Source organism: Rhodnius prolixus, unplaced genomic scaffold (genome assembly GCF_049639745.1).
Source record: "Rhodnius prolixus isolate KJV_2025 unplaced genomic scaffold, Rpr scaffold_1, whole genome shotgun sequence".
Classification (NCBI taxonomy): domain Eukaryota; kingdom Metazoa; phylum Arthropoda; class Insecta; order Hemiptera; family Reduviidae; genus Rhodnius; species Rhodnius prolixus.
This window is the reverse complement of record NW_027411581.1, coordinates 17719300-17746372: the sequence shown is the minus strand read 5'-3', so window position 1 is coordinate 17746372 and position 27073 is coordinate 17719300. Positions and strand designations below refer to the sequence as shown.

Sequence of the window (27073 nt, the reverse complement as noted above, 5' to 3'; positions counted from 1 at the left end):
AAATTATTCTCCTTGTATTATGTATGTGTATATAATGTGTCTAACATGGTAGAAGTGACCCACTGTGATAAGTTGAATAAATATAACTAGTGAATAACGTAAGTCTTTGTGAAATGATGTAATGTGGTAATAACTATTAGTAATAGTTATTAGAAATAGCTATGGATGGGTAAAATGTAAAACATTGTGAGTGAATTGTCTTAGATCGAAAACTGAAAATTTTAAAGAGAGACGTGTAAATTAGTGATTTAATGCACTTCCACATTCTGAATTCGTTTGCCCTAAAGCTTTCTCTGAGAATTCGCCGGACAGTGAACTAGTGGTGGGGATCGTGGACTAAGTAGTTCACCGCGCTGCGCTGCTAACTAAACCAACTTCTTCCCTCTAAATATTGAAGTGCATTGAACATAAATTACCTAGGTTGCTACTATCTCGAAATTGCATATCTATAATACTTTATTAACATTTTTGTAATGCTTTCTTTCTTATCCACACATGATAAACATTTCCATAAATTTAATTGCAAAACTAATTTGAGAAGTACATCAATTTAAAGAATAATGTCAGGATAAAAAAATCAAGAAATCAAATTATTTTATTTTTATTATTTTTTAATTTTTTATTTATTTATTTATTATTATTATTTTTTTTTTTTTGTAAAATTTTACTGAAATCACAAGGCAAAATATAATATTCAATTACATTATCAACAAAAATTCTTTAGAAAAATAATTTCAAACATTTCTTAACAACTTGTTAGCAATGGCAGGGCCAGGCACCTCCGACATAGCCAGCAGATACACCATCGACGTAGGCGGGAGCTACACCACCGTGGTAAACACCATCAACATAACCAGGAGCTACGGAATCATGGTAGACAGCAGGAGCTGCTGCACCATCGACAACGGCAGGAGCGGCTACTCCATCGACGTAACCCGCGGTCCCTACACCACCGACGAATCCAGGAGCTACACCATCGACGAATCCATGAGCTACACCACCGACGAATCCAGGAGCTACACCATCGTGGTAAACACCATCAACGAATCCAGGAGCTACAGCACCATGGTAAACACCATGAGTTGCTACACCATCGACGAATCCAGGAGCGCCGTAAACACCATGAGCTACACCATCGACGACGGGACCAGCGACATGTCCTCCCCAAGCACAATTTCCGCAGGGTCCAACTACTTGACGGACTCTTTGTTCAACCAAGTTCTTGACGAAACGTCGTTTGACTGGTACACTGACAACATGTGTGTCTACAACAGGTCTGCATCTCCTTTCAGTTACTGGAACGTGACGAACGTGTTGGTGTACAACGGGCTTGCAACGTCTTTCTACAACAGGAACATTACGGACAACAGTCTCTTCGACAGGCCTGGTGTATTTCTCAGTTACTGGTACATGAGTGGTGTAAGGTTCAACAACAGTCCTGGTACGAGTTTTGGTGACGGGTACATGACGAGTACGGCATTCTACAACAGGCCTGGTGTATTTCTGGGTGACGGGAACGTGACGGACGATTTTCTCTTCTTGTTGAGTAACAGTCTTTTCTACGACGGGAACATGGCGGGTGACTTGTTCTTCTTGGTGTCTGACGGTTTTTCTGACAACTGGTACATGGCTCACACATTCATCAACTACGGGACGAACATTGCTTTCCACGTGATGAGTGAGACAGGAGCAAGGACCATGTCCGTAGGGGCCAGCCCATGCGGTTCCAGCAACGTGAGGGCCATCGACAAGGGTGGATACAGCTGGTCCTGCGTGGACACCAGCAACAGCTCCACCAACTAGGGTACCATCTGCTGCATGAAAGCCATCATAGTAGGCAGGGCCTGTTAAGTAACCTGCATCTCCAACGAGACCACAGGGGCCACAGGGGGTAGGTCCAGCAAGGCAGAGGGAGACCTAAAAATGAACATATTTGCTTATATGATTAATTCCGTTACGCTTTCATTATTACACTAAAATATTAATAAATTGGTACTCGGTATAACTAAATTATATCAAAATGAGAGTGAAGTTATTATATGAAGTTCGTCTCTGTGACCCCAATCATCTTCTAATGGGCTGGATTCTAAGATATTTGGGAGATGTTGTGTTTCTTACTTTTCTTTTACACCTTTAATAAAAACGTTGCTCCTAAAGAAAATAACTAGCCACTTCTTCAAGGACTTCTTTCAAGGACAGGCTTAACCATCCTGACAATCCCAGAATCTAGCCAGAATTAGCCACATCAGTAAGCTAATAGAGCCTAGGAAATGTAGAGCTTCGCCCAGCTGTTTGTCCGACCAGCTCTTCACTTTAACTAAATGTACTCATTAATATTTACGTTCTGCAGACATAATTTTTATCATTTTTATCATAATAGATACTTCGTGTCACCGAGATTTGGTTTTATAGATCTATACTTCTTAAATCAATTAAGATGAAGATAATAATCGTAATCTTACCTGGCAAGCGATGAATAGAGCGAGGAACTTTGCCATAGTCAATACGCTGATGACACAATTCAGTAGTGACAGGATTTACTCTCGCGCATATTTATATGAGAAAATTTGGAAAACAGATGATTAAATCAAATGATAAAGAACACGTATTTTCAAGAGATTATCTTTGTAGATTGATAATAGGTATATCGATGTTGATTAGGGTCATTAGACCACATTGACGGCCGTGTCATGTCTGGTAAATATTGGCCGTACAACTACTATATCACTTATTTTATTTACATAAACTATTAATTATCACTGTTTGAAGATCTTTGCATAAACACACATAGATGTTAGCATAGGTTTAATTGTATAAACAAAAATAATAAAGCAATATAGTTAATCAAATCTATTGATGTAGTTACCTAGTCTATATATAAGTCAAATACCGTTCATTCGCTCTTTACAATAACTCTGATATTACAAGGCTGTTAAAATTTGGCTCACACAATTCACTTAAGTCCTAAATGATCGCAAAAAAAAATTTTTTCGAAAATTCGGGCCTAATCGCGAAAGCCGCGACAAACCGAAACGTAAAAGTAATGTTTTTCAACAAAAAAAGAATTTACGCCAAGTCCAGGGTCTGAAACGTAGCCTAGAAATTGATGTTTTAATAATTTGGCGTTTACCCGCGAAAATCGTGTTAAAATAGAGAAAATATTGCCACGTTATTCCAGATGTCCCTTAGAAACTTGGTTTTTGTTCTATAGGTAAGATAATCATTGAGTAAATTTGCTTACTGAATTTGAACCTAGGGTTTCGAAAACTTCAACGCCTAACCACTAAAAAAGTGACACTAACAAGCATCTACTTTTTTTTTAATTTACGCTTTCTGGAAGTTTATTTCATTTACTTTTCTTGTGGCTTCCGGTGGAGATTTATTCAATAAGCAGCAGAAGATGGTGAAACGGTGCAGAACTCGGTACAGCAATAAATCATGTGGAGGTTAACGCCGGTACGATAATTTCCTTGAGGCATCAGAAACTATTTCAGGTCCCCCACTAAAATTAAACACCTCGTTACCATTATCTCAAGGATGATGGCTCAGTGATGTGCAATCCAAAATAGTCAGAAATTATGTTTCATCCAAGCTTCAGATGAAGGTTCAGTAGTGCTGCACGAGAAACGAGACAAATCTCGGTCTCGGTCTCGGTACCGAGACCGAGACCGAGACGAGACTTGAGCAACCGAGACCGAGACCGAGATCGAGACATGATATATATCTCGTCGAGAAATCTCGGTCTCGTCTCGGTTTTTCAAATATTAATTTTTAGCTACAAAATTATAAAATTGTGTTCTTTATTAATAAATAATCATTACGGGTATTGAATTAATTATTAAAAGATACGATTTTATTATATTATATGTTCAATATTACTACATCTATTTGACTTCGAATTACATAAGTAAAGTAAGCAAAGTAAAGTAATCGCCTATTTTTTCAGGCGGGGCTTTACGTCCAACTACCAATTAGGTGTCGCGGACGGAGGCGACTAGCAAACATACTTTACTGTAAATTTCTCATTTTAACCATTAAATAAAATCCAAGGCCTAAGACCGGGAATCGAACCCAGTACCACAATACACATTAGCTTCGCAGGTCTCGCACCGCTCGGCTACCGTAGCGGCCCCCTTCGAATTACCTAATTTTTACATAAATTCATTAAATTTCACTATTCATATCATTCATTCATTCAATTTCATAAATTTCACTATTAATAATCTAATACTTTGAACTTTGATATTATTTGAATTATATTTTAGAATTTTGGAATGAGTGAATTTGAGAAAAAAGACTATCTATGCACCTAAAAAATATTGCCTCTAATTTTCGTTTTTAAGATACACTTTGCCCAAGCATTGATACATAAAAGAGCTTTTACTGAGACAGAAGTTAGAGAAGATCTTCTATTGGTCATTATCATCGCAGCTTGCGAAAATAATCTTTCCGATTACACTGAAGTTGCACAGATACTAAAAATATCTTTTGCCATTCTAGACTAATTTTTGAAGGAATTCTCACGTGTTTTCCACCATTCTAAAATGTCAACGTCTACTGGTGCTTGGTCTAATTTGGTGTAATTAATTATTTCTGTCTTCCATGCTTCGGTGATATTTGATGATTTTTGAGCAAATGGTGCAAAAATATTGATGCAGTCGTCGTCGTCGTCAAAAGGTGAATCATCAGATTCTTTATCTTCACCAACAGCCATAACTAATGGAGCGGGAAGTTTGTTGGGAGGTGTATTTTTTATTTCACGAATCGACTTGTTATAGCAGGCAGATATGTTATTTGGTTCTTTCATTTGGCGCGTTTTTAACATCTTTTTGAAATTATATAAAGATATATAACAGTAATAGTAATATATGATGCATTGAAGTGTAAGTAGTTGTCTTCTTTTACACACATTTTCATTACCAATATATAAATTAAAATAATTATTAGAAAATAATAACATTTTTTTTTTTTTTTTTTTTTTTTTTTTTTTTTTTTTTTTTTTTTGGCGCATCAACAGCTGAGGTCATTAGCGCCCGGAGCTTTTTCCAGTGCACTGCCGGCCTCCGGACAGTGTTCTCTCGTTACAGACAACACTGTCCATCACCGGACAGTGAGCTGTAAGAAGCTCCTAGGAAGAGAAAATCTAAGGGTCAGCTGCTGGATTCGAACCCGGGACCTCCGCGTGGGAGTCCAGTATGCTAACCTCATAGCTAATCCCTTCCCTAACATTTTTTGAAAAGATTATTAATAGCAAACCGCTTTTAATACTTAAACAAAAATGCAAAAAACCGAGGCCGAGACCGAGATCGAGACTGCATAAAGTCTCACCTCGTCTCGGCCTCGTGCAGCACTAAGGTTCAGACCAATACATCGTCTAGGCTAAGATTTTCACAGCCAACTCGGTCTTCAAAATCCTAATTTCTCAGTTTCCACCAGACTACCACCTTTAATTGAAACAAATGCAACTTATCCCTAAGCTGTGTTACGTCCAGTCCATCAAAAAAACATAGAAGTAGAGTTTATAATTAACTGTAAATATGAGAAGTTAGGTATAGTTGTGCATGGCATGTTCCAGATTTAGTTCGCCTGACAATCTGGTCACCCTCCCGCCAGACTGGAAAACCAGGAATGTTGATCACAGGGAATTTCTGGGTACTTAACCTGAAAAAGAAATTGGATGTCTAAGCTAAGCAAGTTTATTAGCCTGGATACCTACACCGAACTGCCCAGTTGATGGGTTCAAAGGGGTCAATGTATTGGATCCAGATCAAACACCAGGATTATGTGCAACGGAGTTATGAGCTATGAGAGAATAAACTCCGTTGCACATAATCCTGGTGTTTGATCTGGATCCAATACAGTTTTACATTTTGTTTCTCTCTCCAGATCCAAAACCCAAAACCAGATACCAAATTAACCACAAAACTTAACATACAATTCTGAATACTTATGTTCCTAACACACAAACCACATGATAGTTATTCCAATACTCTAAAATAGAAACACATCAGTTGTGCACTAACACCCTCCACCTTTCAGTGCCCTTTTTCAGCGCTAAAGAAATTTTGTACTTTCCTGATTTCCTCTATTATGGATATCCGCGTCCGGTCTTCTTCAGAAACCCCTAGTCTTGCTGAGTTCACTTCAGGAAAATCCTTTTCATACAACTCTATTAGCAAACTATCTAGTTTTTGATTTTTGAGTTTTAAACTGTTGACCCTCACTTTACCACATAGATTTGTGCAAGGTGCCCCACAGATCACCCATTCTAGTTTTAATAGCGAAGGGTTCTTATTCCGAGGAAGAGTGTATCACATCCTATGGTTCCAGCGCCTTTGGCACGTTTATCCCAAACAAATAGGTATTCCTTCATCTAAGTGTGGTATGTCTAAGTGGCTGTGGTTGTTGTAACCTTCTAGTTCCGATCTTTTCACGATATCACCTTTTGAAACGGGCAGTTCCTTAACCACGTACACCGGTGGTAAAGGTATATGGTTATTTTCTTCAAGCTCGGATATTAACAATCCGCTAACCAAACCACAGTTTAACGTAGCTATCTAATGAATCGTAGCGACATTGAACGGTATCAGATGGGAAGAGCCTCCCTTAGGATCCAGCCGCAATAAGAGGGCTGTCCTTTATTTCACTGCTTCGTCCTCTAACTTTATTTATTTTCTAAAATAGGCCTTGTGTCAAATACAACTTTCAATGAACTGTATGGAATTTTATGACTTTTTAAAGCGTGAACCAGTGCTATTAACAAAAGTTAATTCTACTGACTTATAAACAAACGAACACTATATACCGCTCTACTTTCCCCAGTATGGACATACGGAATACAACTCTACGGAAGTGCCAAAAAATCGAACATCAACCGACTTCAGACCTTACAATCAAAAATTCTAAGAACAATAGTTAATGCTCCCTTCTACATCTCCAATCATACTATACACTCTGTTCTAAATATTCCTCTCGTCTCTGAAATAGTCCAATCTCGATACACAAAACTCCACTCAAATCTACACAATCATTACCCTCTGATCCACAACATGTCTACTACAACACTTCCTTCAAATCCACAGCGCAGACTGAAGCGGCGGTGGCCACGCGACCATCTCAACATATAACGCCGACCTCCTAGGATGGTTGCTACGTAAGCTTGCCAATCTGGCGAACTAACGGCTTCCATCACTGGATGGTCGTCGTTCACTCCACTCACGCCCTTGGCGCAGATGAATGTGCGCGTGAATGTATGTACACACATATAGATGCGCGCATGTGTATTTGTGCCATCCCTTATCTCTCATCACTTTTGCCTATTGCACTAGATACAGTTGCAAAATAAATAAACAAATTAAAATTAAAATTGTTTAAAATTTTAATAAATGAATTGTTGCACTATTTTCATAATCAATGTTATAACTTATGAATTTTATAAGATATTTTTGTATTTTCTTCGATACGACCTTTATTTTTCCCCAAATGGTAATCATACCACGCATCAGACCAGTTTTGGATTTTTATCCATTGATAAAATTGATATTGATCAGTTTGGTGTAGGATAGAAAAGTGGTTGAAGTTCTCTACGCCAAACAAATTGATCAACCTATGATAATGGTTGGAAAATTGAAACTCTCAGGGATTATAAAAGAAAAACTACATACGATAGATAAAATCAACATCAGAGCAAACTTAACAACATATTGATGGAACAAAGAGGAATTGTAGACAAGAAACACGAGATTAAGTGAAGACTTTGATATTTTAATGGAATTTGAAAAGAAAATGAGGATTTTAAGATTTATTTAATTATTGATTTTATTTGAGGATGGGATTGTATGAGTATTTCACTGTAGTTTATTTTCTTGTAAGAATTGGATTTTTATTTTCTGCTTATACTTGATGTTTGAAGCTGCGCCGGTCTTATAAAACTAAAGGGAATAATTCAGCTCAAACTCAGTTAACTTTTCAGAGAAATTTTTATCTGGTATAATGGTACAATGTGACCTTTTTTCTTTTCAACTTGTTTACTGGTATTGAAAGAATAATACCACTGAAGTTTCTAATTCACTACATTCGCATTTTATAAAGTAACGAATTTCATTTCCTCATATGTGTTACATTTCGGGTTCCAGGTTTAAGATCATTGCAGTTTAAAGTAGTAAAAATGAAAACTAATCTTTAAGATTCCTCTTCAAAAAAAAAAGAAAAAAAGTTACCTAATTCCAATCATCAAATTTTAACAAATAAAATTTTAGGGTAACAGGAACAATTTCATTCTTGGAGTCATTTTTATATATAAAAAAAAGTATAAATTTTTATTTCATTAATAATATAAGCTTTACAAAGTAACCTAGATAAATAACAGTTCACGACTGAGACTAGTTAAAGTAATTTAGCAGGGCAAAGGGCCACATGGTTCGCTGAAGACGGGCCCGGGACAAGAGTCACAAAAAGAAGCTGTGGCGGGGGTAGGATAGGGGCCACAGTAAGGAGCAGGACCAGAAATAGAGCATGGATCGTTCAAAGGGGCAGAAAGTGGACTAAGACAGGAGTCGCAGGAAGAGGTAGAGAATGGAGGTGGACAGGAGTCACAAGATGCTGAATAAGGAGTGGAATCACAGAAAGAACGAGAAAATGGAGTTGAGAAGGATTCGAGGGCGGAGGCAGGAGTGGCCGCGCTACAGGGACAACATGGTCCTAAAACTGAACGGACTCTTTTTTCAACCAAGTTCTTGACAAAACGACGTCTGACTGGTACATTGAAAACGTGTGATTCCACAATTGGTCTATATCTCCTTTCAGTTACAGGAATATGACGAACATGTTGGTGTATAACGGGCTTGCAACGTCTTTCTACAATAGGAACATTACGGACAACAGTCTCTTCGACAGGCCTGGTAAATTTCTCAGTTACTGGTACGTGAGTGGTGTAAGGTTCAACAACAGTCCTGGTACGAGTTTTGGTGACGGGTACATGACGAATACGGCATTCTACTGCAGGCCTGGTGATTTTCTGGGTGACGGGAACGTGGCGGACGAATTTCTCTTCTTGTTGAGTAACAGTCTTTTCTACGACGGGAACATGGCGGGTGACTTGTTCTTCTTGGTGTCTGACGGTTTTCCTAACAACTGGTACATGGCTCACACATTCATCAACTACGGGACGGACTTGGCTTTCCACGTGGTGTGTGACACAGGAGCAAGGGCCATGTCCGTAGGCGCCAGTCCATTGGCGTTCACCAGCACAAAATGGTCTACTCGTAAGAGTAGGACCAGCTGGAAGGGCATTTAGAGGACCTTGAAGTCCTTCTAAGTAGGTGGCATCAGCTAATTCACCAGCTAGGTAACCACCAGCTGGTTGAAGGCAAGGAGCTGCAACACAAAATGACACCTGCAACATCAACAAGTAATTTAATATTTCAACATAACTTCATTTACTTTAATATGAGACTCCAGTTAAAAAAATATTCAAGACATTATTTACATTTAAAAGACTAACTGAAGATGATTTAGTTGTTAGTTATATAATTAAAAATAAAACAAAATTACCTGGCAGGCAGCTAATAAAAGAATAAATGTTGCAATCATTCTAGTGCTCTAATAATTGAATGTGATTAAAGATCACTTTAACACTTTTATATACTAACCGTTAGTTCTGCTGTTTTAACTAACTTGAGTATAAAGGTCACGCATTCTAATGAACGTACTGCGATAAGAACTTTTATTAATTTAATGTTTTCTCTAGAACTGTGTTAACAGCAAAAATTGAACAAAACAGTAACTTGTTTCCGACATGACGTTTTCCCTCAAATCAATAATAACGTTGAATACGGTAATAACGTTAGATAGACTGTATATTAGTTATGTCCAGATTACAATTAACAAATATGATGAAAAAGCAGAAATTTTTCTCTTCTTTTCTTTTATAGGTCTAAGAGAAATATTGAAATTAGTTTACAAACCAACTTATACTCATAATTTAACATCTCGTTCCTTGAAATTTGAATTTTTGAGAGTGGGTTTTACAATATAGTACAATAGTTTTTTATTTATGCTCTCTTGTTAGGTATTTACTTAAAGCCGGTCAATATCTGAAGTAAAATTTATTCAATACTGTCAGAAACGCTATTATAGATGATACGTATATTTATAGTAAAGCAAAAGTATATTGTCTGTTACAAAATAAGTTTTCTTTATTTATACTTCAGATAATACTCTGTTAAGACAGCAAACAATCATGCTTTGGTTAATACTAATTTTTTTAGCGCACGTAGAAAAGTGAAAATCTATGACAATAAGAATAAATTAATTAATTTTCTTTACTAGAAGTGGAGAAATATTGATATCATGATCTACATTGTCTACTAGAATGATAAGAATCCGCTATGGCCATTTATTTTTATACTTCTTCATTAATTGGTAGAATGTTTATTTAATTGCTGGTACCGATTGACTAAATAATGTATTAGCACCAAGCAAACATTCACTATCTTTCTTTAACACTTTTTCTGTTTATTGAATGAAACGTGACTGCAATAATTTAGGAAGTGAATTAAGTCATGTCTATCTTTCATTGGAGCTTTACCGATTAGATAATCAGTTTAAGTAAATTAATTTTCTTCGAATTTTGAAACTCAACTAATCGTATCTTGCAAGTTATAGATTTAATTAGTTGAATTTATAACAGACTTAAACGGAAAGAACTATGCAAACGATTCAAACTTCTTTCTAGGCTTCTCGATAAACGATATAAACTTTCATTAAATAACAAACGACTTATCTGCACCATGATACTCAAACCATACGGAATGGAACTTTAGGGCTAGATGAAGTTGCTAATGCTCTTTGTTCGCTATATTTCTGGAACTGCACAATCTCACTAAGCTTCACGTCTTAATTTCCCCACATTTGAACCTATTTGTTCAACTTACTACATTACCAGGAAATCCTCCAAGAAGGTTGGAGCGCCGCAGTCATGTTATTTTCTTAATGAAGTAAGCGCATTTGCATAATAGTAGAATGCTCTTCATTCGGAGTTTCACCATTGTTTGAATACTCCCTTCATGCTACACATGTATTTACACTATGTATCATGTTATATCAGCTTCTCTTATTGCAGAAATATGTTGCAGTTGTGAAAACATAGTTTAAAACAGAAATTAGTTAAATCACTTGTATAAAACAACACAATGTACACTGTGTTCGTGGCAGAAGATCTGGCTACCTCAGTTACCCAACTTCATAAAGCTAACTCAGTTTTGTCAATAATTTACTTTACTTTACAACAGCCCCTTATTCTATATTCTTTATATCAATGTCTAAATCATCATCCATATGTTTTTCTTGAAAAATGATTATCATCATGACATCAGTTTCAGTGGTGCGCCTACCCTCTACTCTGTCTTCAATAAATATTACCCTTCATTTCCATCCGTCCGAGTTAGTAACATTGAAATGAAAAGTTCTTCAATTTGTCTTAATTTTACACCGGCGTTTCCCGACAACCAAATTACCGTCAAGTCAATTCTTTCAGTCCCACAAGTAATAGTCCCTGATACCTCTACAGAAGACAGAGCAAGCCATTTTCTTTTCTCAACCTCCAAACGAGGAGGTGGTATCCCTTTTTTCCTTCGCAGCGATGAGTTGTCACCTAACTCGCTTTGGACTTCCCCCAGAAGGCATCCGCCTTACAGGACATGCTAGCACAGATTCTACTCTGCAATCCCACTACGTTGGGGACCTTCATTTCTTTCGTAATATCTTCACTACTACATCTGGCATTTTTTTAAAGGCACCTCTTCCAATTCCAATTTCTTCTGCCTTCATTTTAAAACTGAAAGGTTTTGCGTTGGCCGAGGTTCTGCTCAGTAGCTCGAATAACAAGAAATAAACAGTGTTTTATTTTTTTCTCGTGAACTCGTTTTATTCTAGAAAACTATATAAATTATTAGGAGTCAAATAAAATTTTAATTTCCTACTAAAGATTTAAAGATTGAAAAAATGTAAGAAAGGTCTGGTGAACGTTCATAATATTTTTTATTACAAAACTTCACCGAATAGGTTCACATTCGAGGATGGTTTTTCTAATTTGCTTATTCATGTATTTTTACATAAAAATATTGCAAGCACTTTTATGAAAGAATATTTATTGTGTAATGTTTATTTTGAATAAAATAGAGTTTAACCATCAATTTAATATTAACATTTTGTTCCTTTTTGTTGGAGATGCCTAGTTTGCGGTTATATTATTTATTTTTGCTATCTAGTTTATCTATTTAATTATTTGTCTTTCTTAATAAGTAATTTGCCTTTCAAAGTAAATTTAAATAAAATTCTAAAATAAATTTATATTGAGCAAAATTGTCCTAAAACTCGTCAGTAGATTCAATTAATTTAATCATTTTAGGGATAGGGTCGTTAATAATTAGACTGCACTAGAAAAAGAAATAGACAATATAAAAAAAAACTCAATACTATTTCTAAATTCAATGCAAGAAATAAAAGTGGAACAAATAGAAACTAAAACGTGAACATTTACCTTTTTTTAAAACGATGAATTTGAGAAAATAAATGATTAGAAACAACTATTGAAAAAAATGAAAAACAGGTCTCAATGGAGAGTAATCATCACAAGCATTAGGTACATACAAAATATAACTACTCATCATTTCTATAGGCAACATTTAGCCATTCAGTAGGCTTTATTATGTAAAATTAACTTGGGTAATTTTTAAATAATGTATAGCTCAAGCAACGCAGTCCCATCAGGTACTGATCACAAAAGAAAAAAAAAGTTGACTCATATTAAACTAAAATTGGGTAGTTGGGCTTTATCTGAGCATAACTACCTTCGCAAATGCATTTGCAATATAAATGTAAATATAATATCCAGTTTGCAGTGCTTGACTCGGGTGTGACTTGGCCTCTTTTGTGCCTAATTCAGTAAAAAAAAAAAAAAATGTTTTTAAAACTGTTTTTTACTAGCTATCAGTTGATCGCGTTATCAGAATGTAATGCAATGTTTTTGTGAAATCGAGCTTGTTTACCAAACACATTATTGTTTAATACAACGTTGCCTACATCTAGAACAAGTAAAAAAATATTTCAGATAACGTCAGTTTATTTCGAGAAACCACAACAATCGCATCTTGCTGCTACAGAGGAATAGTTAAAATTAAATATTTCTTTTTTGTGTTAAAAGAAAAAAACAAATGCTCATAAAATTACATTGTATTTCATTTAATAACATTCAGATATATTTGTCCAAATTAATTAGGCGATTATTCATGAAATCCCCGTCGACCCCATTAGTAGTTTCCCATGAATCTTATACAGTGTGATTCCAAAATTTGTGTAAGTAACTCTGATTTTAAATTTCACTTCCTCTTTTAATACATTATTTCTGGGTTTTTTTCGCAATTAACTTTTTAATTCGCCAATTAAAATTAATGAACATATTTATGGTGACAAATACAGTTAATTAGGAATTATTTGTTTCCAGTGGAAGTATTTCCTAAGACTCCAGATGGGCTGAACCGGGTAAAAAAGAAGTGGAAGAGTTTTTTTGTATTCAGAATGGAAAGCCCTGGAGATAGCCGTCAGATTACAGTTATTGGTGAGTAATAAATCTTAATAATTACAATTATTAATCCTATAAAATAGAATAATAAATACGATTAATTTGTGAATCTCTAGAGTGCTTAATTTTAAGTATTATTTCATATGAAATAGAAATAAAATTATTTAATAACCCAATTGCCGTTGAGTTTATAACAGCGTAACTAGGTTTCTTAAGTTTCTACCAAGTTTAACTGACAATAAACTGGTGAAATCCAATGTTACTTCATATTTCATCTACCGATTTAAGCTTAAATTTGCATCCAAAGAGAGATAAATAGACAGTTAAGGGATGAGTGGGACATTATGGTACCATCCCTCATTTCTCTAACATAGCTGTCATTATTCATACAAGTGCATTCATACGATAGCCAATATTCCGCTCAAAACTATACTAGAAATTTTATCCCAATAGTATTGAATTTTTGTATGCGAAATGGTTTAGTAACATAAACCAAGGTGGTTTGAATTCGGATAAACTGCTAGCGTAGTAAACAGCACTTTCGTTTCAATTTCGTGAAAAAACAAAATGTGTGCAGTTTGACATTCAGGATAGAAGCCTTTTGAACTTTGTATCCAACATGTTATTAACAATTGCACATATCATCCACTTCTGCAGTTGCTTACGAGTACTAGTGTTGTTCGTGTGGTTTTCTACAAGGTCGTCCTACATGTTACATATGACAACATTCCAATGTTAACCAAAGCGCTACTTGTCAGCAGCACCAATGACATCTAGCTCTTATAATTATTTTTTTTCAAATTATACGGTTTTACACTAAGTTGTAAATAAAATTAATAGCGTTTCCCTTATTAAACTGAAAACTTATGCTTCGAAATACCTTCTTGACAAAAAAAAAAGGTTCTTTCTTGTCCAAGTTAGCTAATTTGATATTGGACCCTGTCTGAAAAATTAGATGTTAAAAAAGAAAGTCAACAGGTAGGATCTCTTCTGTTACACCTAAATACCTAATTTGAATAAATACTGATTGATTTTACTTTGAAGAGAGTAATTACTTATTTCACCATTAAGTGAGAACTTAGGTACTCTCGGCATCTCAGCCTAAATGTTGTTGTCATTTTTGTAGGCCATTGATACACAGTAGATACTTCTTTTTAGTAAACAAGCAACTTATCTTGTAATCTTTGTTAACATTAAAAAGTTGGTCAAGATTGTTAAGTCAATTGAATTTTTTTAAAAAAATGACAAAGCTCCTTCAAATTGTGCTGATAACGTCTGGTTGGTTGAGGCTGGTGAGCAACTAACAATCCAAGCTTTCGATTAGTCCAATAAACCATCGTTCTATATCAATTATCTCTATTTACCCAGCATGTAACGCTTTGTCAAGGCTAACAAGACGATTAGATGAAGAACCTACTTTGAAGAAAAGTCGTATAATTTTATTAATCATTGCAAGAAAAAGTTGTGTTTATGTGTGTGTGATAAACATCAGGTTTCTCTAAAAAGGTAATCTTTAGAGATTACCGAAAATTGAAGTGAAAACAGTGAGAAATAAAGTAAAGAGCTTATATCACAACAGGTGTTAATCGCGAAGACTTCATGTCATAGCAATCACAATCACATTTAGATCTATTAGCGTTACTAAAATGAGAATACTTATAAGTAGAGAAATAATTTTATATAATTTGCAATCGACCACTTTCTGCAGAAATGATCCCGTAGAAGAAAGATCTTTAGTAGGGAAATTAAAACTTCTTTCCTCCTTAACACCTCAAGCTAAGGTTTATCTAGGAAGCATAACATAGACATGCAAAAATATAAGCCTTGAGGCTCCCTGAAAAGTGTTTTCATTTTGTGCATCTTTTGGTAGTTTCAACATTTAGAATTTGTGGTTTGTTGACCTTGACGCCGGCTTTAATTTATGCAATATGAATAAATATGAGCATAAATGTCTCCACAAAGGAGACTCCTTAAACATTGCACTTGTTTTCTGCTGTACTTTTTGGGAGTATACATTTTTTTTGACCGGCTTTGTTCACTGACTAGCAAAGGTTTTATGACGTTTTATAAATGACGTAATTTTTATTTTTTGGTCATGTGTATCTTTTTAGGTGTATTTGACTTTAGCTTTGCTGTAGAATATCATAACAAAAAAGTGCTCCTTATGAAAAATAAAATATTTCAACCATATTCCCATACCAATGCTTATTTGTTTGGAGTTACCCGTGAATGGTTTCATGAGGCAAAAAACATAGTGACAATCAGGAAGGTTGAATCCAACAACCAAACGCAGTTACACTCCAGTCCGTCTAATTTAAGATAATTAGATGTTTAGTAAACATTCCAATTTTTGAAGAAAATGTGCAACTGTATGGGTGAAACTGCAGTGAAGGTACTGCTATGCGCTGGACCCTAAAACTTTGTTGAGAATGTCGTCGGATACTTTTTTATCTTCAACTTATATTTTTAATAAAAGTTATTCTGATAGTACTTAATATATTTTATTACTCGGTAGAGATTATTTATGTAAGGCTACTTAAAGTTTCCTTGAGCTATTAGATTACTGTAGTCAATAACAAAAGTTTCAATACATTGTGTACCCAATGTTTTTAATAACATAATTTTACAATAGTATTGAAGATGTGCCGATTATAGTGCTGCAATGGTTAATGTTTTAATTAGCAAGAATGAGGCGTGCCCTGATTGTTGCTACAGTGGGACCTTCGTTATGTGGTCGTAATTTAAACTGTTGACATTCTCGGGGACGCGGTCAGGGACATTGCCGGCTGATAACCTGTCATTTCCACTTGTTTGGACACGACAGGCGTGATTTTTGCTGTATTCCGTTAAAGTATATATAATAATGGAAGAGTTAATAACAGTATTCAGACACGGTCCCAACATTGAGGGATACGATACCCATTATCTTTAGTCACTTGTATCAGATATGATCATCTTTAGAATCGTTTTAACTGTTGCATTCTTCCAGGTAATTATTTCTGATCCATTCTCAAAATCTCTAAATCTTGAACATGCATTGTTAGCTGATTCATTACAACATTACTAAAATCTTATTTATTCATTACATCAGTCATTTTTCTTTTATCTTTACTATACTTTATATGACTAATAGTATGAAATGGAAATGTTTTTAGTTGGCCGCAGGCAATCCTCAGTACCCATTATCGTTGCTGCCTTGCTGTGAAGCGGCTGTTCCACCTTGCCTCTTGGACGTGCCACCTCCACCAGTCTGCGCTCCATGCCTCCCTGCACACCCAGCACCCATTGACCTCTGCGGTGGCCTCTTGCCGCCATGCACTGCGAGTCTAGCTGAGCTACTGGGGCCCGTAGCCCTACCTGCGCCGCCCTTGCTACCTGCACCGGCCTCACTTCTCCCAACCTGCATTACACACAAGGTCCAAAGAACCATACGACCAGTTGTGGATGAGTGCATAAAAAATGTTCCTGTGCTCAAGAAAACACTATGTCATCAAGAAGAACAAGTCACACAGCACGTACCTGTCGTCGAGAATACTATCACCCAGCAGGAAGAAAAGATCTTGCGACATGTTCCAGTTGTGCAAAAATTCATCAGACCAGTATTTGAATGTCACACACGACATGTGCCTGTAATTAGACATCGTGCAAGGACTGTTATAGAACCTTATACCACTCACGTTCCCATCACTGAGAAATATGCAAGACCCGTTGAAGAGACAGTTGTACGAAATGTACCAATCATTGAAAGCCGCTGTAAACCAGTCTTACATCAAAAAGTTAGTGCGGTACCAGTCACAGTGAGGAGATTGAGACCGGTTATTCAGTCACACATAATCAATGTTCCAGTCAAACAACGTTTGCTTAAGAATCTAGTCGAACAAAAGATACATGCAGTACATGGACCATGTGAGTTATGTCCTCCTTGTCCTCCTATGTCCTTGGCAGCAGCACCTACAATTCCCTTCCACACTGCTCTCGGACTTCCTTTACCTGCAGCACCTGCACTCTCCTTACCTGCGGCTCTCGGTCTTCCCTTGCCTCCGGCTCTCGATCTTCCCTTACCTGCAGCACCTGCACTTCACTTGCCTGCGGCTCTCGGTCTTCCCTTGCCTCCGGCTCTCGATTTTCCCTTACCTGCAGCACCTGCGCATCACTTGCCTGCAGCTCTCGGACTTCCCTTACCTGCAGCACCTGCACTTCACTTGCCTGCGGCTCTCGGTCTTCCTTTATGTGCAGCACCAGCGCTTCACTTGCCTGCAGCTCTCGGACTTCCCTTACCTGCAGCACCTACGCTTCACTTGCCTACGGCTCTTGGTCTTCCCTTACCTGCTACACCTCCACTCTCCTTGCCTGCGGCACTCGGACTCCCGCTCTCAGCAGCTCTTGGTCTTCCATTACCCTTATGTGCAGATCTAGGCACTGCTCTTTTACCTCCTCTGCTTCCAGCACCTCCAGCATGTCCTCTCTGTCCACCATGTCCTCTTTGTCCGCCATGCCCTCCCCCACCTCCGCCTTGTCCACTCCCGGCACCGCTGCCACCGCCAACTCCCCTTCCGCCTTGTCCGAACCCTCCTGATTGTTAATTAATCCCTTCCTCCGTTCGCTTGTACAAACTTTTTATATTTTTTTATACTTTGTTCCTAAGTTAGGTTAATAAACTTTTTTTACGCTATTCGTGTGTTATATTTTTTACTTTCTCCAGAAGTGAACGACACATCACTTACTAAAGAAGCTCTAGATTAGGGAAAGTGTGCTAGAATAGGAACTTCTTGCAGAATGTCACGTAATTCTATCCATTTTAAATGCAGAAAATTGTAGATTTCAGATATCAAAACAGAAAAAAAAATAAGAAACAGAATTATTTCCAAATATGAAGGAATACATTAAGTTATGGCTGAAGATTAATTAAAGATGAAAGTTCTTTCATTCTAAAAGATTTATTTACTTTTGGAACATTTTGCGGCAGAGCCTCCACATGTTTTCAAAAAACTAAATTTCAAAAGCTGTCACGCGATGGATTTTGATCTTCATTTGGGGTAGCTAATTATATTTCATTTTAAAATTGATTCTCAGTCAATATCTTATTTAGTGATTAATCCAACCAACTACAATACACACCTCTTCCACCTTCCTCTTCATAAGATCAACCATCTCTGCCCTGCTTGTAAACGCTATCTAAATCAACTGATGGATTACAAGAAGATCATGGTTTGATGAAAATTCATATAATTTCATTAATCAATGAAAAATATATGAAAGTGAGCGTTACAAGCCAGATTTACGTTGTAACATAGCAATTTCTAATCAGAACAGTTCTGAACTGCAATAAGAGGTTAGATAACAGGAAAAATTAGATTTAACTATTTTTTCTACTGTTGAAAATTAGATTGTTCTAGAGTCATATAATAGATTTTGAGTATACTAATCCTAATTTTCAGTGAGGGTTTATTTCTGTTTTCTATATCGATGGAATTGAAGAAACTAAAAATTTATTAGGACAAAATAAAGGTCGGATACTTTATTTGTATTCTCGCTTTATTTAGTGAAGAGTAACTACGGATCTGACATAAATAAAGCATAATCTTTTTGGGTTTGGGAGGTGTAGTTTAAGTGTAATTTGTTCCACATAACCTTATTACTCTACTCTTTCTAGAAAAATGTGCTTTTCTAAGGGGAAACATGTTCTATTTCAATTAACTGTGGAAATTGCAACACATTTTAACAGTAACATTCAATGACTGTATTTACCTTACTCTTGTGGCTCTTTTGTCAAATTTTCGTAGAGTTCCTTTTTATGGAGTACAAACATTCAAAAAAAAAGGTAATCAGGAAGCTGTTCTAGCCAATGGGTTTGGATGCCATCGTCCCTTCAGGAAAAGATAGTATTCAAAAGTGATTCATTTTATTACTTTAGCCCAAATTCATTATCCTAGAATGCGATTTTACCAGATCTTTTTTAATTATCAATCTTTTCCATAAAAGCCTCCATTTATTTAGCCATTTCGCACTATAACTCCGAAACTATCACTACTACTACTACTAGCAGTACGACTAGTAACTACTAGCAGAAAGGTTTTAGGTTTCCCCTTTCATTATCACCCTACAGTCTACAAAATTGTGCCCTACATTTTCCGCCTGTTCTTTAACATATGTACTCGTATATGAAATATTCCTATATTCCATGAGGCATTCATACATAATAGCCTCATCCTAAAATTCGCTGTGCGAGATAAAAATAATTAAACATTTCTCGCATCTATTTGGAAAGGAATATTAGCAAAGGATTTACATGAATAAACATGATAAACTTTTACCCATCACAAAATATGTTTGCATCGGTACTTTTGATAATATCGGATACTTCAGATAGTTCAGGTAATGCGGATACTCATCATCAGTGCTTTAGTAGCCTTCCCCAGTAACCCCCTTGCATTACGTCGGTAAGCGTCTGGTTCTACGATTGAATCATCAACGATTACAATGCATATACCAAGTAACTGTTACACAAAAATAACTTATGTTGTAGAATATTTTTAATTGTTTTTGGTGGCCGATTCATTAATCCAGAAGGAAGAAAAATAATAGTGCCAAGTTCAGTAATTGAGGAGGAGTTCATAAGCATTCAGGACAGAAGTCACACCAACTTTAGAATAACAATGTAAATTATAATGTCAATAAGCACAGATGATTTAGTCCTTTGGTCGAGAACTCGGAAAATTAAAATAATAATGACTGAAACGGGAATTATTCTTTCCTTTTCCTTAAACAATTTTAGTGTAAAGAATTTTTATTTTACTTTTTGTATTTACTTTTTTTAAAAAATGATTTAAGGCGCGTCAACAACTGAGGTTATTGGCGCCCGGAGCTTTTTCCAGTGCACTACCAACCTCCGGGCAGTTTTCTCTCGTTAAAGCAACACTGACAATCACCGGACAGTGAGCTGAAAGAAGCTCCTAGGAAGAGAAAATCTAAGGGTCTGCAGCTGGATTCGATCCTGGGATCTCCGCGTGGGAATTTATTTTATTTATTTCATCAAACGTTAAAATATTACTTTTGTTGGCTCCCTTTAAGGCCAGACAAAATTTCCAGAATTAGATCCAATTCTCAAGACTAGAATATTTTTTTCTTCTCTAGATCATTTCAAGAGCCGTATTTATTTTTGTTCGCAATGCACAAATTACATTTCATCTGTGTGTGGTTTTAAGTAAAAAAGAAACATTTATATTTGTTAATGCTTTATTTTAAAAATAAACTAATAAATGCATTTTAATATAATAAAAAATAAAAACATACTTTTCAACAAGTAATTTTGAGTAAGATTAAATTTGAAAACTTTTTTTAATAAATAAATAATTCAATAAATAAGGTACAAAAAGCCAGGCAAAATTTTATAGGTATAATTAACAGCATGCGGTTGGTGGTGGCTGACATCGTAGTGGTGGGGAGCAGCACGGTGCTGGATGTAGACAGCAGGGTGCAGCACAGTGTGGCGCGCAGCAGCAGGAGTTACCGCAAGGCGCCACGGCGCAAGCAGCAGGAATGGGTACTGCGCAGAACGTTTGAAAATATGTCGGAAAAAATTGTGGTGCACAAGTCTTGACAGGCACATGAGTTATGTGGTGCTCAACTAATGGCACATATCGTTTTTGTGTCACCGGCACATGTCTTACGGTTTGATGCAAAATCGGCTTACAACGTTTTTCAACAACTGGAACATTATCTAATACACATTGTTCTACTTGACGCATCAGGTTTTCGGTTACTGGTACATGACAAGTATACGGTTCTACCACAGTACGTAACCTTTGTTTTATCACTGGCACCTGTCTCGTCCTAGATTCGAAAATTGGTCTTCTAATTTTCTTCACAACCGGCACATTCCTTATGAAGTTTTCTTCATGATGAGTTACATGATTTTCAACTACTGGCACATGATGAGTTACTACGTCCTCGTGATGGTGAATCCTTCTATGTATAACTGGCACATGTCCCACTATGTGATTACAGGGTGAAGGTATTACGTGTCCTGTTGCACATGTTGGTTGGCTAGAACAACGGGGAATATTACAGCTACAAAAGCCGGCTGAAGGGCAATTACGACAAGGTGTCGGTATTGGACAAATATGCGGGCAAGGAGGTGCCGAACAAGGGCAAGGAAGAGGACAATTAGAACAAGCATTTGAAGCACATTCCCCATGAATTGGGCATGCTTGAGGGCAGGTTTCACATGGGCAGTCGCAGGCTTCACATCTCCCTAAAACCTGGAACAAAATTTAAAAAAAAAAAATTATTTTTCATTTAGTATAATTACTAATCTTGTAGACAGAAAAATATTTTTGAATTTATTGATCATAGTGGATGCAGTTTTGTTTCATTTTTGGTTTTTTAACCAAAAAGTTTTCTTCAGAGATGGGTATTTCAAGTTGTTAAAGAGAATTTTACTTCCATAAATTATGTACCTATATTGTTTGCATTTTATAAGTGGAAATAAAATTCTCTACTCAAATTAATGTACCAATTTAAATGTAAGTAAATCCGTATAAAAAAAAAACTAACTTTGCTCTGATCTGTAAAATAATCTTTCTCATTTGACATTATAGATTATTATGTATAGCACCCGAAAAGTGGTAGCTCCGATGCTAAAAACTTGAAATTTGGACAAGAGTTACCTTTTGCGACTTGAACACCCTTTAAGAAAAGACTATTCCCCTTTTGAAAAAGTGGGTCAAAGTTAGCATGAAAAATAATGTCCTAACCATTATAGAAAGAGATGTTTTCTGACTGATTCATCCTCGCTACGATACTTCTGTTGGTAGAAATGGGAAATTCGGTCAGCATTTTCCTTAAACTGCTTGAATAAATATACAATCCCTGAAAAATTATTTTTCTGATTTCATAATTTCCTTCCCTAAGAAGCGATAGAGGAGAGGTTAAAAAGAGAAATTCAACAAAGAGAAATTTCTCACCAGAAACATGGTGAGAAGTTCATCTAAACTAATAAATAAATACGTATTTTTCCTACTGTCGAAATTCGACCTCTTAGGTGAGTTTTCTAGGTTGAAGTCTTTTCCCTTTTTTAATGAACTTCTTAACATTTTTTCAGAGATTTTACCCGAAATAGCGCATGAAGATTACCTAAACTTGAAGGTAAGATAATGATAGACCTCTGTTGAGACATCTCTTTACAGAACTATCAAGATGCACAAGGATGTCAGTAATATTAAGAAGAAAAACAGTTTCTTTACGCGAACCTAAAAATGATAGGAGAACTCATGCTTAGTTTGGCACTACACTCAAGGATTAAAGTAAGATTGCAGATATAGGTACCCCATCGAGATGTTGTCTACGTATTCTGCATGCGTTCAAGGAAATATTAATTGACTTTTCTTTGGTACTACCCGTCAGAATGTCAGTTTAATTCAAAGGTCTGCATTTCTCCTTTTGGCTTCACAATGACTATTTATAAATCTCAGAAGGCTGGAATAGTCACTATAAGAGGTAAACTGAAATAGTTTTCAAGCTACTACATTTATTAGACGTATGTACGATACATTTCTTATTATTTACTATAGTAGATAGTAGGAAAAAAATATTAATAAATTATTAGCGTTCTGGTTAATAGATATATGAAATAAAATAAATAATTAAGGTTTAACTGGAGGCTAGACGTACAAGTTAAAAATATTACTTCAGTTTTTTAATTGGCATTAAACAAGCAAAGTACCTTGTATTCAAAGTTACTCATGAAGTAAATATTTCCTGTTTTTTTTAACTTCCCTTCCGGCCATCCATCCTCTTAAAAAAAAAAATTTACTGCTACTACTATTACCAAATTTAAGGTAAACTTTTGATTTTTAGTCTAGAAATACCCGCCAGACACTTGGACGAAAGATCAAAAAGTACTCATTGATTTTTATCTTCAAAGAAAGTCTTTTTTCGTACTACTCATTTTTAATATGAATTCCCACTCAACGTACTGACAATATTCTGTAAGAGCAATACATCTAATCATTGGATAGAGAATAATATAGACATTGATGTGCGCAGAAAATGTTACAACAGCTTGTCTATGGCGAATCCAAATTAAAAGTCTAGTACCAGATCTTGCAACCTAGAATTTTCTAGAAATCCTTCACTATTTTATACATTCACTCACTGCCAGTACAAACAAAACCAAGCGTTTTCTTTAACTTTCTGGAATATAAATCATTGAATATTAATTCTGTCACTGATTCAATTAATGTGAATCAAATTTTTGAATTTTGATTTCCACAGATGATTCCTATTTGTTCGTTTCTTGGTACAAGTGATAGTCTAGTAAATGAAAAAGGTAACGTTTTCACCATTTTCATTTCGAATAGCATTCAGAAACTTTTCAATTATGGTTCCATATTATGCTTTATTTACCTTCTTTAGGTCTGGTCAGATTCAACATTTCGATATCCGGACTTTTTTTCTTTCTTTGTTTTTTAAATTCCAAATTTGTCACGATATCAACCTTTCTCATACCAACTTCCATCGGATATAGTTGATAGATCATAGATTCAATCTCTTAGTTAGTTTAAAAGATGCATGTGTTTCAAATTATCAGATCAGAAAATGATTTAGCGTATTTAGTATTTAAGAGGTAAAATTCTCTGCACTAACATTTTTTGATCAATTAATCAATTGAAGTTCTTTTTATACTTTTTTATGTTTCCATCTTCACGACTTATGCTGAATAATTGATATTGCATATTGTTTTTTATTAACATTTTTTAATGGCACATATTTAACAATGTTTAACTTGTACACAGTAGTTTTTTTAAAAAACAAGAATAAATGTTTATTGTTTCTACCGGTGTGACTGTTTGGATGTTGTCAATAATTTTTCTTTCCTCTGGATCTGTTAATTTAATTATTTGATTATAACAAATAAATGAATATTCGCAAAAATCTGTTTTTTTACTAGTTATTACTGTTCCGAAAGTTATTTCGAGTATTGAATCAAAAGGTTTAGTAAATCGTCTTCATTTCTTTTCCCTTTATTCAAATAATTCAATTATTTATTGACTATGTATGAATGAGGACAGTCCCAGAGCTCAAGATGGAAAAACCAGAAATAGAACCAAGAGATTGTTTGTTAAGTTGATAACCAATCGCATTAGATGCAATCTTTATCAAACTTGAACCTTTTCTTTCACTCCACTTTATTTTTTTAAATTTTTGCACTGGCAGCCTGCGTTCAGAGTCTCGATTATGGACTTCTAGGTACAAAAATACTTGATAGCACTACGTAAGCAGATAAAATTTATATTTATTATAGAAATTAAAAACATTAAAATTATTAGGACAACACTAAACCTGTGAGGTACTGGAATTACCAATCACTCAACTTAATTTAATATAAATGGCATTAATATTTTTTACAAATTACTTGCACTCACATGAACAGATAAAGTTATGTTTACCTGTGCGATTAATAACGCAGCTAGACTGATTGGCAGTATCATCTCGTAACTCCTAACTCCCGACAGCTTACTGTCTACCCGGAAATGCTCACTCTATATATGTAGGGGCGTGCAAGCCAGCTTTTCAACAGTTCATCACGATTATATACATTGTTGTGTGCAGCAACTGGCGGTCGTGTCTGTTGAAGCAAACAATGTTTTGGTAATTTCCATATATCTTCAAAAAAGGTGTAAATTATTCGCTCGTTTAGCTGCGTCTGTAAATAATTGATCATTTTCCATGTTTTTATGAAGCATTCGTCTTTTTTAATGGTATTTTATTGATAAATAGTATTTTCATATTCATTGTATAATATATTAAAGAGTTACACACAAATATATAAGTTTCATGAAATGAAATGTGAAGTTCTAGCTCGATAAATGAGTAACCAAGTAACCAATAGTCCGAATTACTTCATTTCACAGTATCTCTGACAGCTATAATAGTAAGTTTTCAAGTAATCTACTAAGATCATGATTTTGAATTTAGCTGAATCTGAAACTTCTAAGAAAGCCTGAAAAGCTAAGATAAGAAGAGAGATACGACGGCACAAGGCTTAAATCGCTCAATAGAGCAAATTATCTGTTTAGATATAGTCTTGAAGACAACTCCAATAATTTTATTCATTTTTTGTACACACATTACCATATGATCTTCTATCTACTTATTTGATTTTTTTTTAATTTATTTTTTTAAGAAAAAATGATATGCTACTTTATTAATTGGAAGTTGAATTTAGTCTTATTAATTCAAAAATATAGCTTATTATCAGTGAACTCGACAACTCATCCCATACATAATTTAATGTAAAATTTTACTAATATGTTCCTAAAAGTCAGAGATTAATTTGGTTAATGAATAAATAAACTATCAGGTGTTCTAAAGTTTATTCAAAATTCAAAAATCTACAATTTCCAATTTTAAAATCAACGATCTGGGCATTTATTGTTTTAGGGTCATTGTAATTGTCCAATACATATGCCCAATCTGTCACCTGATAGCATTCTTCCTTCTAGAACGAGGAGGCGAACTAGTATTGCGTAGTAGTGCCAAATATCTGCCAAAAAAGTTGAATATTGAAAAAATTCTTCTCATTGCAATGTAGGGTGGTAATTTTATATTAGTAAACTTGGGAGACCATAGAATTTTGCAAGCGCTGAAGACTGCGACTACTCAAAACCTTTCGTCGTAGTTTGGTGAACGTTTGAACTTTTTTAGGTCGTACTGTAAAATGCAAAATGATATCTGGCTAAAAGCTATATTTGCCTTGGAAAATATATATTTAAAAAACTGATAAAGGCAACCTTTTCTTTTTTCGAATATTTTTTTTAGTCTTAGCTTTGTGAACAATAGGAAACTATGCCTCTGCTGCCATTAAAATTATGAGAATTAAAGTTGAGAAAATTCTACGAGCGTTTGAGTGAAAAAAGATTTTTTCAAAAAGTAGATTTATTTATTTATTTATAATGTATAAATAAGTTTAATTGTAATTTTAATAAATTTAATACTGAAGCATGAGTTAATGAACACTGTTAGTTCTGATCGCACTATGTCCTTCAAAGTTTTTTACGTGATAATTTGTCGATTGAATCATTAAAATAAATAACATTCCAGGAAGAAGGAAAGAAATTATTTCCTGCAACATTTGCCTACGCTTTTGGAAAACATTTATGCCGAAGAAAATGTTCCCTAATTTTATACTAAAACAGTCATTAAAATCAATGAATAAAAATAAATAAATAACGAATATTAGTTTAGTTACACGATTCCCTTAGAAAATCGCCCCAATTCAATCCCTTCACATGCTCTTGACAATCCAATCGCTATCCTGTAAATCTTCTCCGACATTTCTTCCTCTATTTCTTGTTCCCCACAAGTTCTGGCCTTCCTATTCTTCATCTTCCTATAATGTATATTATTAATGAAATGTGACAATTTGATTATTATTAATATTATATTCAATTAAACAAAAGCCTGGACAGCCGACCAATCAATAAATCT

At 35.2% G+C, this 27073-nt stretch overlaps 4 protein-coding genes and 1 long non-coding RNA gene across 6 annotated transcripts; 2 read left to right on the top strand and 3 right to left on the bottom strand.

Annotated features, from left to right (window-relative positions):
* Window positions 1-585: 585 nt before the first annotated feature.
* Window positions 586-2620, bottom strand: LOC141456360 (uncharacterized). Its single transcript, XM_074132283.1, has 2 exons — window positions 2463-2620; window positions 586-1917 (listed from the first exon to the last, which is right to left on the bottom strand). Exons 1-2 carry the CDS (start codon window positions 2496-2498, stop codon window positions 757-759), a joined length of 1197 nt encoding a protein of 398 aa, XP_073988384.1. The 5' UTR covers window positions 2499-2620; the 3' UTR covers window positions 586-756.
* Window positions 2621-8289: 5669 nt separating this feature from the next.
* Window positions 8290-9707, bottom strand: LOC141456368 (uncharacterized). Its single transcript, XM_074132294.1, has 2 exons — window positions 9553-9707; window positions 8290-9394 (listed from the first exon to the last, which is right to left on the bottom strand). The coding sequence occupies exons 1-2, from the start codon at window positions 9589-9591 to the stop codon at window positions 8396-8398; spliced, it is 1038 nt and encodes a 345-aa protein (XP_073988395.1). The 5' UTR covers window positions 9592-9707; the 3' UTR covers window positions 8290-8395.
* Window positions 9708-13025: 3318 nt separating this feature from the next.
* Window positions 13026-25040, top strand: LOC141456352 (uncharacterized). 2 transcript variants are annotated; one of them, XR_012459738.1, is made up of 3 exons: window positions 13026-13356; window positions 13505-13618; window positions 20150-20963. It is a non-coding gene; the product is annotated as an uncharacterized lncRNA (long non-coding RNA). The 2 variants fall into 2 exon arrangements; XR_012459737.1 differs by lacking the exon at window positions 20150-20963 and adding an exon at window positions 22686-25040 and having other exon boundaries at window positions 13027-13356.
* Window positions 16315-18254, top strand: LOC141456281 (uncharacterized). The gene is made up of 2 exons (XM_074132139.1): window positions 16315-16571; window positions 16738-18254. The coding sequence occupies exons 1-2, from the start codon at window positions 16530-16532 to the stop codon at window positions 18163-18165; spliced, it is 1470 nt and encodes a 489-aa protein (XP_073988240.1). The 5' UTR covers window positions 16315-16529; the 3' UTR covers window positions 18166-18254.
* Window positions 20983-25171, bottom strand: LOC141456301 (uncharacterized). Its single transcript, XM_074132197.1, has 2 exons — window positions 25033-25171; window positions 20983-21843 (listed from the first exon to the last, which is right to left on the bottom strand). The coding sequence occupies exons 1-2, from the start codon at window positions 25072-25074 to the stop codon at window positions 20983-20985; spliced, it is 903 nt and encodes a 300-aa protein (XP_073988298.1). The 5' UTR covers window positions 25075-25171.
* Window positions 25172-27073: the final 1902 nt, after the last annotated feature.

Coding starts and splice junctions, on each gene's coding strand:
- LOC141456360 (XM_074132283.1), bottom strand. CDS start 2,498: ATGGCAAAGTTCCTCGCTCTATTCATCGCTTGCCAG. Junction 1,918..2,462: donor CTCTATTCATCGCTTGCCAG/GTAAGATTACGA, acceptor GTTCATTTTTAG/GTCTCCCTCTGCCTTGCTGG.
- LOC141456368 (XM_074132294.1), bottom strand. CDS start 9,591: ATGATTGCAACATTTATTCTTTTATTAGCTGCCTGCCAG. Junction 9,395..9,552: donor TTTTATTAGCTGCCTGCCAG/GTAATTTTGTTT, acceptor TTGATGTTGCAG/GTGTCATTTTGTGTTGCAGC.
- LOC141456281 (XM_074132139.1), top strand. CDS start 16,530: ATGATCATCTTTAGAATCGTTTTAACTGTTGCATTCTTCCAG. Junction 16,572..16,737: donor TAACTGTTGCATTCTTCCAG/GTAATTATTTCT, acceptor AAATGTTTTTAG/TTGGCCGCAGGCAATCCTCA.
- LOC141456301 (XM_074132197.1), bottom strand. CDS start 25,074: ATGATACTGCCAATCAGTCTAGCTGCGTTATTAATCGCACAG. Junction 21,844..25,032: donor CTGCGTTATTAATCGCACAG/GTAAACATAACT, acceptor ATTTTGTTCCAG/GTTTTAGGGAGATGTGAAGC.